Source organism: Bombina bombina, chromosome 6, assembly GCF_027579735.1.
Source record: "Bombina bombina isolate aBomBom1 chromosome 6, aBomBom1.pri, whole genome shotgun sequence".
In the NCBI taxonomy this organism is placed as follows: Eukaryota; Metazoa; Chordata; class Amphibia; order Anura; family Bombinatoridae; genus Bombina; species Bombina bombina.
In genome coordinates, this window is record NC_069504.1 from 701,515,431 (window position 1) to 701,533,370 (window position 17,940).

The 17,940-nt window shown below is 38.2% G+C and overlaps 2 protein-coding genes across 3 annotated transcripts in view; one reads left to right on the top strand and one right to left on the bottom strand.

Annotated features, from left to right (window-relative positions):
* TRMT1 (tRNA methyltransferase 1) overlaps positions 1-5,187 on the top strand; it is an 86,641-nt gene extending 81,454 nt beyond the window's left edge. For both annotated transcript variants that reach the window (XM_053717831.1, XM_053717830.1), the window contains exon 17: positions 3,442-5,187. In XM_053717831.1, the coding sequence (XP_053573806.1) occupies positions 3,442-3,543 (102 nt within the window). In that variant the 3' untranslated portion in view covers positions 3,544-5,187. The remainder of the gene's footprint in view (positions 1-3,441) is intronic.
* Positions 4,860-17,940, bottom strand: part of MAN2B1 (mannosidase alpha class 2B member 1) — a 228,584-nt gene continuing 215,503 nt past the window's right edge. Inside the window, exon 24 of the mRNA XM_053717829.1 lies at positions 4,860-5,128. Coding sequence (XP_053573804.1) covers positions 4,998-5,128 — 131 coding nt within the window. The 3' untranslated portion in view covers positions 4,860-4,997. The remainder of the gene's footprint in view (positions 5,129-17,940) is intronic.

Genomic DNA, 17,940 nt, shown 5'->3' on the forward strand with positions numbered 1-17,940 from the left:
ATGATGACCCGTGGACTGATCACACATAACAGAAGAAAACATAATTTATGCTTACCTGATAAATTCCTTTCTTCTGTTGTGTGATCAGTCCACGGCCCGCCCTGTTTTTAAGGCAGGTAAATATTTTTTAAAATTATACTCCAGTCACCACTTCACCCTTGGTTACTCCTTTCTCGTTGATTCTTGGTCGAATGACTGGGACTGACGTAGAGGGGAGGAGCTATATGCAGCTCTGCTGGGTGAATCCTCTTGCATTTCCTGTTGGGGAGGAGTTATATCCCAGAAGTAATGATGACCCGTGGACTGATCACACAACAGAAGAAAGGAATTTATCAGGTAAGCATAAATTATGTTTTTCCACATGGCTGGCTTAAATTTGCCTAGAAACAGTTTCCTGAGGCTTTCCACTGTGTTACAATGAGTGGGAGGGGCCTAATTTAGCGCTTTTTTGTGCAGTAACTTTTACAGACTGAGACATCCAGCTTCCTCCAAGGGTCTTCTGAATGCTATAGGACATCTCTAAAGGGCTCTTGGGCTTTCCAAAATCGTTTTGTTGGGAAGGTAGGCCCACAGCAAGGCTGTGGCAGTTTGGTGTGACTGTTAAAAAACGTCTAGATCGTTTTTTTGATCCGGTTTTTGAACTAAGGGGTTAATCATCCATTTGCAAGTGGGTGCAATGCTCTGTTAGCCTATTATACACACTGTAAAAATTTCGTTTGATTTACTGCCTTTTTTCACTGTTTTTCAAATTCTGACAAAATTTGTTTCTCTTAAAGGCACAGTACCGTTTATTATATTTGCTTGTTAACTTGATTTAAAGTGTTTTCCAAGCTTGCTAGTCTCATTGCTAGTCTGTATAAACATGTCTGACATAGAGGAAACTCCCTGTTCATTATGTTTAAAAGCCATTGTGGAGCCCCCTCTTAGAATGTGTACCAAATGTACTGATTTCACTTTAAGCAATAAAGATCATATTCTGTCTTTAAAAAGTTTATCACCAGAGAAATCTGACGAGGGGGAAGTTATGCCGACTAACTCTCCCCACGTGTCAGATCCTTTACAAGACATGGCGGCAGTCATGGATAATACACTGTCAGCGGTATTAGCCAGACTACCTGAATTTAGAGGAAAGCGAGATAGCTCTGGAGTTAGACGAAATACAGAGCATACTGACGCTTTAAGAGCTATGTCTGATAATGCCTCACAACATGCAGAAGCTGAAGAAGGAGAGCTTCTTTCTGTGGGTGATATTTCTACATTTAAATTTAAGCTTGAACACCTCCGCGTGTTACTCAGGGAGGTTTTAGCTGCTCTGAATGACTGTGATACAATTGCAGTGCCAGAGAAATTGTGTAGACTGGATAAATACTATGCAGTGCCGGTGTGCACTGATGTTTTTCCAATACCTAAAAGGTTTACAGAAATTATTACTAAGGAATGGGATAGACCAGGTGTGCCATTCTCTCCCCCTCCTATTTTTAGAAAAATGTTTCCAATAGACGCCACCACGCGGGACTTATGGCAGACAGTTCCTAAGGTGGAGGGAGCAGTTTCTACTCTAGCAAAGCGTACTACTATCCCTGTCGAGGACAGTTGTGCTTTCTTAGATCCAATGGATAAAAAGTTAGAGGGTTACCTTAAGAAAATGTTTATTCAACAAGGTTTTATCCTACAGCCCCTTGCATGCATTGCTCCTGTCACTGCTGCTGCGGCGTTCTGGTTTGAGTCTCTGGAAGAGGCTCTACAGGTAGCGACTCCATTGGATGACATACTTGACAAGCTTAGAGCACTTAAGCTAGCCAATTCTTTTGTTTCTGATGCCATTGTTCATTTGATTAAACTAACAGCTAAGAATTCTGGTTTTGCTATCCAGGCGCGCAGAGCGCTATGGCTTAAATCATGGTCAGCTGATGTTACTTCAAAGTCTAATCTGTTTAACGTTCCCTTCAAGGGGCAGACCCTACTTGGGCCTGGTTTGAAGGAGATTATTGCTGATATCACTGGAGGAAAAGGTCATGCCCTTCCTCAGGATAGGTCCAAATCAAGGGCCAAACGGTCTAATTTTCGTGCCTTTCGAAACTTCAAGGCAAGTGCGGCATCAACTTCCTCTAATGCAAAACAAGAGGGAACTTTTGCTCAGTCCAAGACAGTCTGGAAACCTAACTAGACCTGGAACAAGGGTAAGCAGGCCAAAAAGCCTGCTGCTGCCTCTAAGACAGCATGAAGGAACGGCCCCCTATCCGATAACGGATCTAGTAGGGGGCAGACTTTCGCTCTTTGCCCAGGCGTGGGCAAGAGATGTTCAGGATCCCTGGGCCTCTTCATTCCATAGATATCAAACTTTTATCTTGGAAAGTTCTTTTTTTGGTAGCTATTTCCTCGACTCGTAGAGTTTCCGAGTTATCTGCCTTACAATGTGATTCTCCTTATCTGATCTTCCATGCAGATAAGGTAGTTCTGCGTACCAAACCTGGGTTTCTACCTAAGGTGGTATCTAATAAGAATATCAATCAAGAGATTGTTGTTCCGTCTTTGTGTCCTAATCCTTCTTCAAAGAAGGAACGTCTATTACACAATCTGGACGTGGTTCGTGCTTTAAAGTTTTACTTACAAGCTACTAAAGATTTTCGTCAAACATCTGCTTTGTTTGTTGTCTACTCTGGACAGAGGAGAGGTCAAAAGGCTTCGGCAACCTCTCTTTCCTTTTGGCTAAAAAGCATAATCCGCTTAGCCTATGAGACTGCTGGCCATCAGCCTCCAGAAAGGATTACAGCTCATTCTACTAGAGCTGTGGCTTCCACATGGGCCTTTGAAAATGAGGCTTCTGTTGAACAGATTTGCAAGGCGGCAACTTGGTCTTCGCTTCATACTTTTTCAAAATTCTACAAATTTGATACTTTTGCTTCTTCGGAGGCTATTTTTGGGAGAAAGGTTTTACAGGCAGTGGTACCTTCCGTTTAAGTACCTGCCTTGTCCCTCCCTTCATCCGTGTACTTTAGCTTTGGTATTGGTATCCCACAAGTAATGGATGATCCGTGGACTGGATACACCTTACAAGAGAAAACATAATTTATGCTTACCTGATAAATTTATTTCTCTTGTGGTGTATCCAGTCCACTGCCTGCCCTGTCATTTTAAGGCAGGTATTTTTAAATTTTAAACTACAGTCACCACTGCACCCTATGGTTTCTCCTTTCTCTGTTTGTTTTCGGTCGAATGACTGGATATGGCAGTTAGGGGAGGAGCTATATAGCAGCTCTGCTGTGGGTGTCCTCTTGCAACTTCCTGTTGGGAATGAGAATATCCCACAAGTAATGGATGATCCGTGGACTGGATACACCACAAGAGAAATACATTTATCAGGTAAGCATAAATTATGTTTTTTCTCAAACAAAATGTTCAGTTTTCTTAATAGTGTTTTTTTCTGTCTGTTTACCAAAGGGCAACTGCGATTTAGGAGAGAAATGTTGTTATGCCCACATCCCTGCCCCTGCAGAACCTGAAAAAAGGCCATCTCCACACGAAGCTCCACCTTCAAGCTAGAATGAAGAATACTCTTAGCAAAATCATCAATAATTCATAACAGAAGGTTTTAGGCATTTAAAGGGAGGCAGTAACATGATCAAAACAGACTAACTGCCTCATAATCCTTCCTGTTAAAAATACATACATGTGCTCAGTTTGCTTTAAAAAAAAAAAGGTAGCTTATTGAGTCCTCAAGTGCCTGTTTATCTTTTACTTAACTAAAAACCCTGTCCACATTTATTTCACCACAATGTTATATTTTAAAACTTTATACTGTATAAAAGAACATTACTATTATGCAAAAATTGACATTACTTGCAGTTTGATGTTGGCAACTGCAAAATACAAACAGATTCATTATCCGAACACCCAGCACTGTAAGTGCAGAGGTGAAGTGAACAAGAGGGAGCACACTAGGACTAATAACCTATTATATAAAACAAAACTGGTTTTAATGTTCCCATAAATCTTTCTCTTTAACATCCTCTCCCTTTAACATTACAGATTTTGTTTTGCGTAAAATGGTAATCCTTGATATTGGAGATTTGACTTATTTAGTACAGGAAGTGTTTTCACCCATATCATTTTTTTTATAGTACATATTTATGTAGCTGCTAGCTCCACTTGTTCATTATGAGGCTAGAGAGAAATGCGCCTACAAATTATTATATATGAAAGCAGAGATGGACACTAGCGTTTTTTTTTTTTTTTTTTTGCAAACCAGTACAAAGACAACATCTTAAAAACAATGGGAATAAATAAGGTGAACATGTTTAGTTTTGTGTTAATAGGCCTTTACATGTGATTGTAAGATTTCCTTTATACTATAGCACATTTAAAAGATAAGGAAAGGAAGGTTTTTTTTTTTTAATAAAGTCTTTGCAAACATGCATTTGCTGCGCTGAGTAAAAAAAACACTTGCCAGCAGTGCTAGGCATATTGCTGTACAAATGTTGATTGGCTTGGTGAAACAATTTTTTTTCCTTGGGTAGAGGGAGGTTGTATATTTTGGACTTCATGTGCTGTATTCTTAAAATGTAGGATTTCTAGACTTCGTATCAATTTTAAATTTGTCTTTTTAATTCCTTAAGTTATTTGTTTTGTGTGTATATATAAACAAAGTGACTTGTGGCAGTTCTAAATCAATAATTATGTTCCGACATGGGTACTACTTTATAACCAGATCAATTTACAAAGTAGTTTATGTGTTTTATTATTGAGTGTTTTTCCTTTTAGAACTGACGGCTGGTTCTATAGCAGTGCTTAAAACCTTTTTCATTTTTTTACTTAATTTTTTTTATCCCTCTAATTATTTTTACCTGAAAGACAAAAGATTTTTTTGAGAAAGAAAATACAATTTATTTATGTTGTTGTAGAAATGTAGCCTATGTGACGGCACTCCATTTAAAGGGGCTGTACAATGAGGGGGCTCCTTGACTTGCACATGTGTACGATCCTTTGAGGTTTTGTTGCTAACTGTCCCAGTGGGGCCGATTATTATATTGGATGGTAGCCAAGAATGTGCGAATCTCCATAGGTTTAAGAGTCACTTGAGAAGGATCCAGCTTAGATTTGAAATTGGGAAGAGAGGATGCTTTGTGATCTGAAGGAGAGAAATGCATATCGTTATACAGGAAGAATAAAATACTTTATTTTAGAGAATGTGGTGTTTGTTTTTATATGCAAAACCCCCTACATGGAATTGTTCCCTGTTTATTTTATATCCTAAAATTGACTCCTTATGCAAATATTTTTCTTTGTTCACTCTAAAAGAAGGTGTCTTATGTGTTAGTATGGTTACATTTGTTTTCTAAACACAAACGCTGAGGGCTAAATCTATCATTGTGCTGAGGGACAAGGTTCTCATGTTGTGAACCTTTCCACATTTCATAGCAAACTGTGGGCGCATTTGTTTCCCATATTAAGCATTGTATGAGCAAACGCTCACCCCTCCCCTTTCCACGCAACAAATTGTGCGAGAGCATGGCTTGTGAATCACACCAGTCAGGTGATTTTCATCATCTAAGTTGGCGGAGAGGGTTTAGGAAGCAGCGGTTTAAAGCACTGCTTCACACGTATCCGTTTCAGGCTCATATGAGCAAGCCTACAACCAATAGGGTCATTAGCATAATGTTAAATAAAGCCATGGGGAGATTACATGCTTTAATTCATTAAAGCATGTCATTAAAGCACTTCTGACCCTGGAACTCAATTGTAAACCTGGCAAAAGGGTTAAACACATAGTTAAAGTCCTGTTCTGGAGCTGCAGAGAACTACTGGTCCTAAACAGGCACGCATGGTGAGCCAAAGAGCTGTAGGTGTGTTGCATGTTTGGGACCAACAGTTGTCAAGTGGGACATGAAACACCAGTTTGTTTGTTTTTTAGGATTCAGATAGAACATACAATATTAAAACAACTTTCCAATCTACTACTGTTACCAAATGTGGTTAAATCTCTTGGCATCCTGTGTTGAAATATCAGCAATACTTTACTGGGAGCCAGTCACAAGAGTAATATATGTACAGCTTGCTCCCAGTAGTGCATTGCTGCTCCTAAGCTTACTTTAGGTATGTTCTTCAACAAAGGGATACCTTACACAAGGTAAAATTATTTTTGAATGGAGAGAAAGGGATGGGCTTCTACGCAACAGAAAAAGGGGAAATTAAAAGTGAGAGGGTTCCTACATAACAATCGCGTGCATCCCTACACTACCGAAAAATAAAAATTTAATTAAAAATACCAATAAACTAGGTACTGGCAAACAGCTGCCAGTACCTAAGATGGCAGACACTAATGGGAGGGTAAGAGAGCCGATTGGGATGGATCCCTCAACTGCATACTAGAAGACTGCCAGTACCTAAGATGGTGGTGAGAAGTGTGGGTGGTGAAGAGAGACGTTTGTGGATTAGGTAGGGATCAGGGAGGGTAATACCTACACTACAATACTATTACCCTTACCAGCTAACTTATTATCCCCATTTACTGTCAGGAATTTAATAAGTTTGGTGCGCAGCTCTAATTAGCGGCCTTCTTGTTTAGCAATAGCAAACATGCATGGCTTTGCCATTGCTTTTTTGTAATTAGAAAGATCCCAGAGAAGATTTTACAATCATTTCTGTTATAACTGCACAAGTGGTATGTAATCAATGTCAGTGAAAAAGTTAATATTTTTTTATTTCAATATGATGGCATGAAATATACCAAAATGTCCTAGATCAATACCTTGGGTTTTCTACTAAAAAAATATAAGGTAAATAAAAAAAAAATGGCTCTATTTCTGTTTAAATAGAGTGATTGCAAAAATGCTAACAATTCTCTGGTATTTTGAGGAAGAAATTCCTGGTTGCTAAGAGGTTAAAATTGCATGCTCTCACATCATGAAAGTTTAATTTTGACTTTACTGTTCCTTTAGTTATGGGGGTTAAAATCAAGTTCCATGGTCAGCAGTCCTAAAATCACATGATCTAATGATTTAGAGCAGTGCTTCCCAACCACGGTTCTCAAGTACCCCTAACAGGCCAGGTTATTAACCTGCTCTCACCCATCTGATAATTATTTCACCTGTGTTCTAGTTCAGATTTTTTTCGTGATATCTGGCCTTTTAGGGGTACTTGAGGACTGTGGTTGAGAAAACGAAATTTGTTTACCTGATAAATTTATTTATTTCTTGACACGGTGAGTCCACGGATCAGCAATTACTGTTGGGAATATCACTCCTGGCCAGCAGGAGGCGGCAAAGAGCACCACAGCAAAGCTGTTAAAGGGATACTGAACCCAAATTTTTGTTTTGTGATTCAGATAGAGCATGCAATTTTAAGCAACTTTCTAATTTACTCCTATTATCATTTTCGTTCTCTTGCTATCTTTATTTGAAAAAGAAGGCATCTAAGCATTTTTTTAGTTCAATACACTGGACAGCACTTTTTATTGGTGGATACATTTATCCACCAATCAGCAAGGACAACCCAGGTTGTTCACCAAAAATGGGCCGGCATCTAAACTTACATTCTTGCATTTCAAATAAAGATACCAAGAGAATAAAGAAAATTTGGTAACAGGAGTAAATTAGAAAGTTGCTTAAAATTGCATGCTCTCTGAATCACAAAAGAAAAATTTGGGTTCAGTGTCCCTTTAAGTATCACTTCCGTTCCCACAACCCCCAGTCATTCGACCGAAGGAAAAGAAGAAAAAGGAAATAACACAAGGTGCAGAGGTGTCTGAGGTTAATATAAAAAAACCTGTCTGAAAACAGGGAGGGCTGTGGACTCACCGTGTCAAGAAAAAAATAAATTTATCAGGTAAGCATAAATTTTGTTTTCTTTCTTAAAGGGACACTGAACCCACATTTTTTCTTTCGTGATTCAGATAGAGCAGGAAATGTTAAGCAACTTTCTAGTTTACTCCTATTATCAAATTTTCTTCATTCTCTTGGTAACTCTTTCTAGAAACAGGATTGCGAGACTGAATCATGGCAACAATGGCCGATTTAGAAAAACCACGCTTAAACAGCACTAAACGTACAATCTCCAAGCAGTCGGCGTCAGAAACGAGATTTAGAAGAAGGAAGAGACCCTGATCAGAAGGTCCTCCCTTATAAGCAGTTACAAGGTGGGAGAGGAGACATCTGCACCAAGACTGCATACCAGATCCTGCAGAGTCACGCAGGGGCTATTAGAAACACATACGCTCTCTCCTGTTTGATATGAGTAATGACTCATGGAAGGAAAGCAAACGGAGAAAATAGGTATGCTAGCCTGAAATCCCAAGGATCCACCAGAGCCTCTATCATAGCGGCCTGAGGACCTCTAGGACTAGAACTGCACCTAGAAAGTCCCGGTACACTCAATTTGAGGTCTAAGCTGGAGAACAGAAAAGTCTGTCTGCTCAGAAATTCCGCTTTTGTGAGCTTTCACCCACTAATAAATCCGAGCCACCTCTTCATGGCACAGGAACTCAGAGTTCTTCCTGTTGGATGATGATAAGAATTCCGACTGCAACCTGAAAAACCGGCTAAGGACAACTGAGGCCAAGCCATCAGAGCATTAAAAAAATTGATCTTGACTCCCGATGTCTATGAGGAGAGCAGATTCTACCCGAGTCCAAGGTTCCTGCACCTTTAACAAAGTCCCAGACGGCACTCCAGCCCAGCAGGCTGGCATCCGAGGTCAGAATCTCTCAGGAAGGTCTCCGAAAACATGTGCCTTGAGACAGGTGTTCCTGAGACAACCACCACGGAAGAGAATCTCTTGTCGACTGATCTAGATCTATCCCGAGTAGATTCGCATGATCCCCATTCCATTGTTGAGCATGCACAACTCTAAATGGGACCATTGTTGAGCATGCACAACTCTCAATGGGACCGAATAAGGTAAACATGTCCATAGAGACGACCATTAGACCAATTACCTCCATCCGTAGAGCCATGAAGGGCTAAACATTTGAACTCAAGAAGGTAAGAATCTTTGAATTTTTTTTTTCTGACACAGATACCAGAAAATCAAAGACAAGGAATATTATGGTCCCTAAAAGATATTGCCAGAGACACTATCCATCCCGTGAAATATGGAAAATACAACAAAATCTCTGAGAGTTTGTCTATGAACCTTAAGGCGCTAGAAACAAAATGTCTCCAGAAAGGGCGACCCTGTAATTCCCCGAAGAACTGATCACTGCCCAGAGGGATACAAAATCAGGGAATCGAGTTAATTCAGAAAATCAATTCTCAAGAACTTGAAGATGCTTGTCCTCTAGGTCTATGGAAGAAAGGAACTGACCCTCCTAGACCAAGGAAAACTAAAGATTCTGAAGTCAGAGGACAGTACCCTGAGAAAAACTTGCAGAGACACTTTAATCCAAACGCAAGTCAAAACTGCCTCTCTCTAATCTGACTGCAGATAACATGAGAGGTGGAACCTGCCTCAGAAAGGAAGGTATTACTAACTACTGAGTTGCAAAGACCACAGACTAACTGGGACATCTTGTAACCATGCTTTAAGGAAAAAGCAAAACAAATTCCCCCCTTGATCGGGGCAAGCCCTTCATGCTGAATTAAACTCAGCAGCAGGACTTAACTCTGACATCCTTAAGGTCTATGTAGAAAAACCCTTTTCAGAAACATTTCTGTCAGACCAGGACTAAACAAGGTCTCACCCTTCTAAGCAGCGTGAGAAACTTTGTCTTGGAGAAAATCCTTTCAAGACATGATCCACAACTCCTAGGGCTAGCACAGCTAAGCCAAGCATCTCTTGGCTTCCAGTCAAATGACTTGCAGGGAAGCAACAGAAGGAAGAATTAGGAAGCTTAAGAGACATATTCTGCCCTGAAACTCCTCTAAGGAAGTGTAATGCTAAGCAGCAGTGTTGGATCTATTTTTGCAGATGAGAGATACAAAGAACTTGGTTAACATAATATATTTATGCTTTCAAATTCTGTTTTTTGTAGCTTGATTCAGATCTGAAATATGACTGAAATAATCCAGAAATTTGTGAAGCAAGTAATTACTATATAAGTAGTGTTTTAGAAGTGTTTATAAGAACTAGACTGGTAAATCACTTCTGGCAGCACACTATTTAACAGCAACAATTGTTACAAGGTAAGTTACATTGTAAAGGTAATTAAGAGTGAACATTTCTGAAACGGTTAACCAATGTGTACACATAACTTAAGTCTGCATATATGACAGAGTGATAAGAATAACTGTAAGTCCGGTACTTACTTTTGTTAATTTATAACTTGGGGACTTGAACAGATCGAGAGAGAGTGAGAGAGAGAGTGCTGCTCTGAGACAGAGTGGAGAGAGCAGGCTGTGTGACTGCAACACAGAAAAGTAGATCCGGCACTACAGTGGAAGGAAATAGTGAGACTGAAAAACAATGGTAATTGCAACTGAAGCTGTGCAGCTGAACCAGGGGGTTAGCTGATGGAGTTAGATAGGTAACATTTGCAACAAGTTTAGAATGATCCCTTTAGTTTGTAGTTACACATATTTGTAGAATTATGCAGTTAGAGTAAAAGTCTTTCTGAGTGGAAGTCCCAAAATACTCACAGTATTAGCAAGAAATTATATGTTGTATCCGAATGGGAGATAAAGATACAAAAGGATAATCCTCAATTCAGGAAACGGCTGGGCAAAAGAGCAGCTAGTGAATCTAGCAAGGATTCAAATTACCAAGCAATGAATTATGGGAAAGGTAAGGCTTTATAGGGAGGATGCAAGCAGGTGATCAATCTCCTTAAAGGTATATGCATGACAGTAAGTCACTGCCAGGTTGGTATCAGACAGGGCGCTGCACCCAAAGGACGCCGTGAATGCGGGCATCAATCCCGTTACCTCTTGCATGCTAAGCAAACGCTCTACCATTTGAGCTAATTCCCCTGTATCACTTGATCCAGAGGTCATACAAACTGCAATAGAAGCTTCAAGCTTGTCCATTGATTCTTAAAGGAGCAGCTATCCGCTATAGGGATTGAAGACTCTTAGGAAGAGTAGCAAAGCACCTTCTACTGTAGGCACCGTGTGCCAAGATATGTAATGGGGAAGCGACAGGAAACCATCTTGGTAAAGACAGACGGTAAGGAATCCCTAACTACTCCCATTCCCGTGAAAACAATCCCCCAGCACAGTCTGTAACAAGAAAAACTTCCACAAAGGAATCCCAGCAAATATTAAATTTACTAGATATCTTAGGATTGACCACAACAAGATGTTGAAGTCGTCCAGAGTAGTCAAAACCTCCTATAACAATACCCTAGGTGATAAGGCATAAGTCTGAAGGATATCACTTCAGCATCAGATGAAGGAATAATCCTTGTCCAAGTCTGAGATGCTACCAACATATCCTCCTCATCAGACTTATAAGGAAGGGAACCCGAGTAGCAGAAAACAGAGATTCAGATGGTGTGGTTTGTGTTCTAAGTTCCTCTTGCCATTTCCCATAGCAAAGGAAAAGCAGATAATGCCACAGATACAGCAGAAGATATATCCGGGCAGCAAAGTCTGCAGGCAAATAACTCCTCTAGGAGAAAGAACGGAACTGCATGTGACGCCAATGAGGCTTGGGACAAAAAAGGAGAAAACTGTGGCATTGCCTTAACCGCATCATCATAGAAGACAGTGGCTCAAAGATAAGCAATCTATTAGTTATGCAGCATGAAATTGTATACATTAAACACAAAAAAAGTGCCACAGGGCATAACCAGCCTATAAATCAACCCAAGGACAACCATGTTCTGGCATTTATGAATATTAGATACCTTATATTTCTCAAAGAACAAAAAAACATAATTTATGTAAGAACTTACCTGATAAATTCATTTCTTTCATATTAGCAAGAGTCCATGAGCTAGTGACGTATGGGATATACATTCCTACCAGGAGGGGCAAAGTTTCCCAAACCTTAAAATGCCTATAAATACACCCCTCACCACACCCACAATTCAGTTTAATGAATAGCCAAGAAGTGGGGTGATAAAAAAGGAGCGAAAGCATCAAAAAAATAAGGAATTGGAATAATTGTGCTTTATACAAAAAATCATAACCACCACAAAAAAGGGTGGGCCTCATGGACTCTTGCTAATATGAAAGAAATGAATTTATCAGGTAAGTTCTTACATAAATTATGTTTTCTTTCATGTAATTAGCAAGAGTCCATGAGCTAGTGACGTATGGGATAATAAATACCCAAGATGTGGAACTTCCACGCAAGAGTCACTAGAGAGGGAGGGATAAAATAAAGACAGCCAATTCTGCTGAAAAATTAATCCACTACCCAAATCAAAAAAGTTTCAATTTTTATAATGAAAAAAACTGAAAATATAAGCAGAAGAATCAAACTGAAACAGCTGCCTGAAGTACCATTCTACCAAAACTGTTTCTAAAGAAGAGAAAACATCAAAATGGTAGAACATAGTAAAAGTATGCAAAGAAGACCAAGTCATTGCTTTGCAAATCTGATCAACAGAAGCTTCATTCTTAAAAAGCCCAGGAAGTAGAAACTTACCTAGTAGAATGAGCCATAATCCTCCAAGGCGGAAATCCACCCGACTCCAAATAAGCATGATGAATCAAAAGTTTAAGCAAGATGCCAAATAAATGGCAGAAGCCTTTTGACCTTCCTAACACCAGAAAAGATAACAAATAGACTAGAAGACTATCTGAAATCTGAATAGCTTCAACATAAGATTTCAAAACTCTTACCATATCCAAAGAATGTAAGAATCTTACCAAAGAAGTCTTAGTAAAAGACAATAATTCCTCCCTATTGTTGATAGCAATCACAACTTTAGGTAAAAATTGAAATGAGGATAGCAAAAACCACCTTATCCTGATGAAAAAATCAGAAAAAGGAGACTCACAAGAAAGAACAGATAATTAAAAATTGTTCTAGCTGAAGAGATGTCTAAAAAGAACAATACTTTCCATGAAAGTAAATAGTGTCTAGAGAAAACATATGGTCAAATAGAAGAGCCTGTAAAGCCTTTAGAACCAAATTAAAACTCCAAGGAGGAGAAATTGGCTTAATGACAGGTTTGATAAGAACCAAAGCCTGAACAAAATAATGAATAACAGGAAGGAACACTGCCTTACCCTGATGAAAAATCAGAAAAGGAGAACCACAAGAAAGAGCAGAAATCTCAAACTCTTCTAGCAGAAGAGATAACCAAAAGGAACAATACTTTCCAAGAAAGTAATTTTAATGTCCAGAGAACGCAAAGGTTCAAACGGAGGAGCCTGTAAAGCCCTCAGTACCAAATTGAGACTCCAAGGAGGAGATATTGACTTAATGACAGGCTTGATACAAACCAAAGCCTGTACAAAACAATGAATATCAGAATGAATAGCAATCTTTCTGTGAAAAAGAACAGAAAGAGTAGAAATTTGTCCTTTCAAATAACCAACCTGAAAAAATGTAAAATTCTAGGAATTCTAAAAGAATGCCAAAAGAATTTATGAGAAGAACACCAAGAAATGAAAGTCTTCCAAACTCGATAATAAATCTTTCTAGAGACAGATTTACAAACCTATAACATAGTATTAATCACTGAGTCAGAGAAACCTCTATGACTTAAAAATCAAACGTTCAATCTCCATATCTTCAAATTAAATGATTTGAGATCCTGATGGAAAAATGGGCCTTGAGATAAAAGGTCTGGTCTTAACAGAAATGTCCAAGGTTGGCAACTGGCCATCCGAATGAGATCCGCATACCAAAACCTGTGAGGCCATGCTGGAACCACCAGCAGTACAAACGAACGCTCCATTAGAATTTTTGAAGAACTAGAGGCGGAAGATATAGACAGAAAGATAATTCCAAGTAAGTGTCAATGCATACGCTACTTCCGTCTGAGGATCCCCGGACCTGAAATAGGCCCCTGGGAAATTCCTTGTTAAGACGAGAGGCCAACAGATCTATTTCTGGAAGCCCTCACATCTGAAAAATTGAAAAACATATCTGGGTAAAGACCATTCTCCCGGATGTAAAGCTTGATTAACAGAGATAATCCGCTTCCCAAACGTCTATACCTGGGAAAAGGACCCCAGAATTTAGATAGGAGCTGGATTTAGCCCAAGCAAATATCCGAGATACTTTCTCACAGTCTAAAGACTGATAGTCACACCCTGATGATTGACATACACCACAGATGTGATAATGTCTGAAAAAAACAATAAACGTCTCTTCTTCAAAAGAAACCAACTGAAGAACTCTGGGAATGCACGGAGTTCCAAAATATCAAATGGTAATCTCGCCTCCTGAGATTTCCAAACCCCTTGTGCTGACAGAGAACCTCAGACAGCCTCCCAACCTAAAAGACTCGCATCTATAGAGATCATGGTCCAGGTTGAAAGAATCGAAGAGACCTGTAGAACTAAATGATGGTGATCTTAACCACCGAATCAAAGATAGATAAACATAGAATTCTAAGATTTAAAAAGTGAAATCCTAGAATCCCTGCACCATTATGCAGCATAAAAAACTGGAAAGGTTTTCTATGAAAATGAGCAAAGGAAAATGAATCCAATGCTGCAGCCATAAGACCTAAATTTCCATGCATATATAGCAACTGAAGGAAATAGTAGAGACTGAAGGTACCGACAGACGGAACCCAATAAGAAAAAAATCACCTATCTGTTAGAGACAAAGACAGTGACACAATCTATCTGGAAACCTAAAAAAGGTGACCCTTGTGTGAGGAATCAAGAGCTTTTGATAAAAAGATCCTCTAACCATGTCTTGAAAAAACAAAATTGAATCATATGAGATTCCGTAGTCTCAGAAAATAAAAATAATCTGAATGAAAACAGAAATGAAGATATGCATCTATTGTATCTAATGAAAACAAATAATGTTATCACTGACCAAAAAAAAGTCATAATAGACCATATAAATACCAATCTAAAAGATAGTACATTAATATAATAAAAAGATTTTCTATCTTTGGAACAATGAATAGTTTGAATAAAACCCCAAAACCCAGATCCTAAAAATGGAACTGGAATAAATACCCCAGAAGATTCCAGATCTGAGCAGCGCTTGATCCTCAACAGGTGATCAACCGCACTTCAACATTACCCAAAATATATGGGACTGAAACACATTAAGGAAAGTGTTAGCCTTACTGGAATAGCTGGAATATAATAGAGAGAAAAAGACTTCTCACAGGCGGTTTTACTTCAAATTTTATTTGTACCCAAAAATCTAAGAATTTTGGACCGAATAGAACCAAAAAAACTTCTAAATAAAAACATGTTACTTGGGTAAAAATTTAGAATTTTGTTCTTTAGTAAGAACAACCAAACTAAAATAAGCTTAAAGTTTTAGTCTAAGAACTTAATCTTGAAGCCCAGAGTAACAGTTAAGAATTGAATCCAATATGAATCAAATAATTGATTATCTTGGAAAAAAAGAAACAAAGATTTTTTAGAAATCACAAAATTTCTTCTAGCTAAAGACATAGATTAAACCTCATTTGTGAAAATATTCAATAAAAATGAAGAAACAAATAAAATTATTAGCATGTTAATCCAGTTAAAGGACCAGAACACGCCGGACTTGCATAAACAAAAATGCAAGACAACAAGACAAATGCAACAGCACTCAGTCTGAACCTCAAATGAGCAGTAGACTTTGTCCCTTAACAATGCTAAATAATACATAATCTGATACTTGATCTTTAAAGTAAACAGAAAAAATGGAGCAAAAGCAACATCATCCAAATAAATTACAGGTCCAAGAAAAGTACCTGAAAATAAAAAAAATTCCTTAAATAGGATACAACCATTTAAAAAGAAAATAAATACTATTTTGCTATAGAAACAATAGCATAATTTAGCAGGAGTAGAGATAGCCCCATTAAATTGGAGAACCCTCAAAATTGAATTTAACTGCCGGCAAAGAATATAATTTAAAACCTTTGAAGAAAATTGTCAGCCTATTCCATTCCCTAGTATGAAGGAATGGAAAAAAACTCTGAAGACACAGAAGATAAAATAAGCAGAAATAAAATGTTAGCTAGTCTTGAAAAAGAACTAGTTACCTCAATATCCAAAATAATCAACACCTTTTCAACAAAAAACAAATGTACTCTAATAAAAAAGTAGATTTGTTAGTGTCAATATCTGATGAAGAAAAGTTCTGAAAGAGAAAAAACATCATCAGGGAAGGATAATTCAGTATGTTGTTGGTCATTTGAAACTTCATCAAAAAGAAGTTTGAAAAAGACCTAAAATTTTTTTTAATAGAAGGTGCAAAGTCAGACAAAGCCTTAACCTAGAATCAGAAAAATATTCTTATAAATTTTCTAAGTATATCTTGTACATAAGATGTAAAAAGAAAAGCAATACATAAAGCATAAATACTAATGGATTCTGCATGTAAAAGTTTATCATGATAACTTATTACAAACCATAGCTAAAGATAAAGATTCATAACATTTAAAATAAATGAACTTAGCTTTGGTAGGACTTCTTAGTCAACAGGAATCCCTCAGTATGTTCTGATCCAGGAATAATTTATGGAAAATCTTGCAATTTGTAATAGAAAAAAAATACAACATATAAAGCAAAATTATCAAATTCCTTAAATGACAGTTTCAGGAATGGGGAAAAATGCAAAACAAACAAGCCTCTAGCAACCAGAAGCAACAAAAAAGTGAGACTTAAATAATGTGAAAAAAAGTGGCGCCAAGTATGGCGCCCACATTTTTTGGCGCCAAGTATGACGCCCACACTTTTTGGCGCAAAAAAACGTCTAACACACATGCGTCAAAAATGACGCAACCACGTGTAAACTTCCGGCGTCAACTATGGCGCCGGAAATGACAAAATTTTGCGCCAAAAAAGTTTGCGCCAAGAATGACGCAATAAATTGAAGCATTTTCTGCCCCCGCGAGCCTAACAGCCCGCAAGGAAAAAAGTCAATTAGAAAATTTCTTTAAGGTAAGAAAAAATATTTTATTCATATGCATTTTCCCAAATAATGAAACTGACAGTCTGAAAGAAGGAAAACTGATTATCCTGAATCATGGCAAATATAAGTTTAAAGACATATATTTAGAACTTTACGTATAAAGTGCCCAACCATAGCTTAGAGTGTCACAAAAAATAAGACTTACTTACCCCAGGACACTCATCTACATATAGCAGATAGCCAAACCAGTACTGAAACGAGAATCAGTAGAGGTAATGGTATATAAGAGTATATCGTCAATCTGAAAAGGGAGGTAAGAGATGAATCTCTACAACCGATAACAGAGAACCTATGAAATAGATCCCGTAGAAGGAGACCATTGAATTCAAATAGGCAATACTCTCTTCACATCCCTCTGACATTCACTGCACTCAGAGGAAAACCGGGCTCCAGCCTGCTGTGAAGCGCATATCAACGTAGAATCTAGCACAAACTTACTTCACCACCTCCACGGGAGGCAAAGTTTGTAAAACTGAATTGTGGGTGTGGTGAGGGGTGTATTTATAGGCATTTTAAGGTTTGGGAAACTTTGCCCCTCCTGGTAGGAATGTATATCCCATACGTCACTAGCTCATGGACTCTTGCTAATTACATGAAAGAAACATAATTTTGAAGGAACAGGCCACTGACTTCTATGAACACTATGACTCAGGTCTAAAAGGGACACTGAACCCAAATTTTTTCTTTTGTGATTCAGATCGAGCATGCCATTTTAAGCAACTTTCAAATTTACTCCTATTATCAAATTTGCTTTATTCTTTTGGTATCTTTATTTGAAATGCAAGAATGTAAGTTTAGATACCGTCCCATTTTTGGTGAACAACCTGGGTTGTTCTTGCTGATTGGTGGATAAATTCATCCACCAATAAAAAAAGTGCTGTCAGTCATTCTGAACCAAAAAAAAAAAGCTTAGATGCCTTTTTCAAATAAAGATAGCAAGAGAACGAA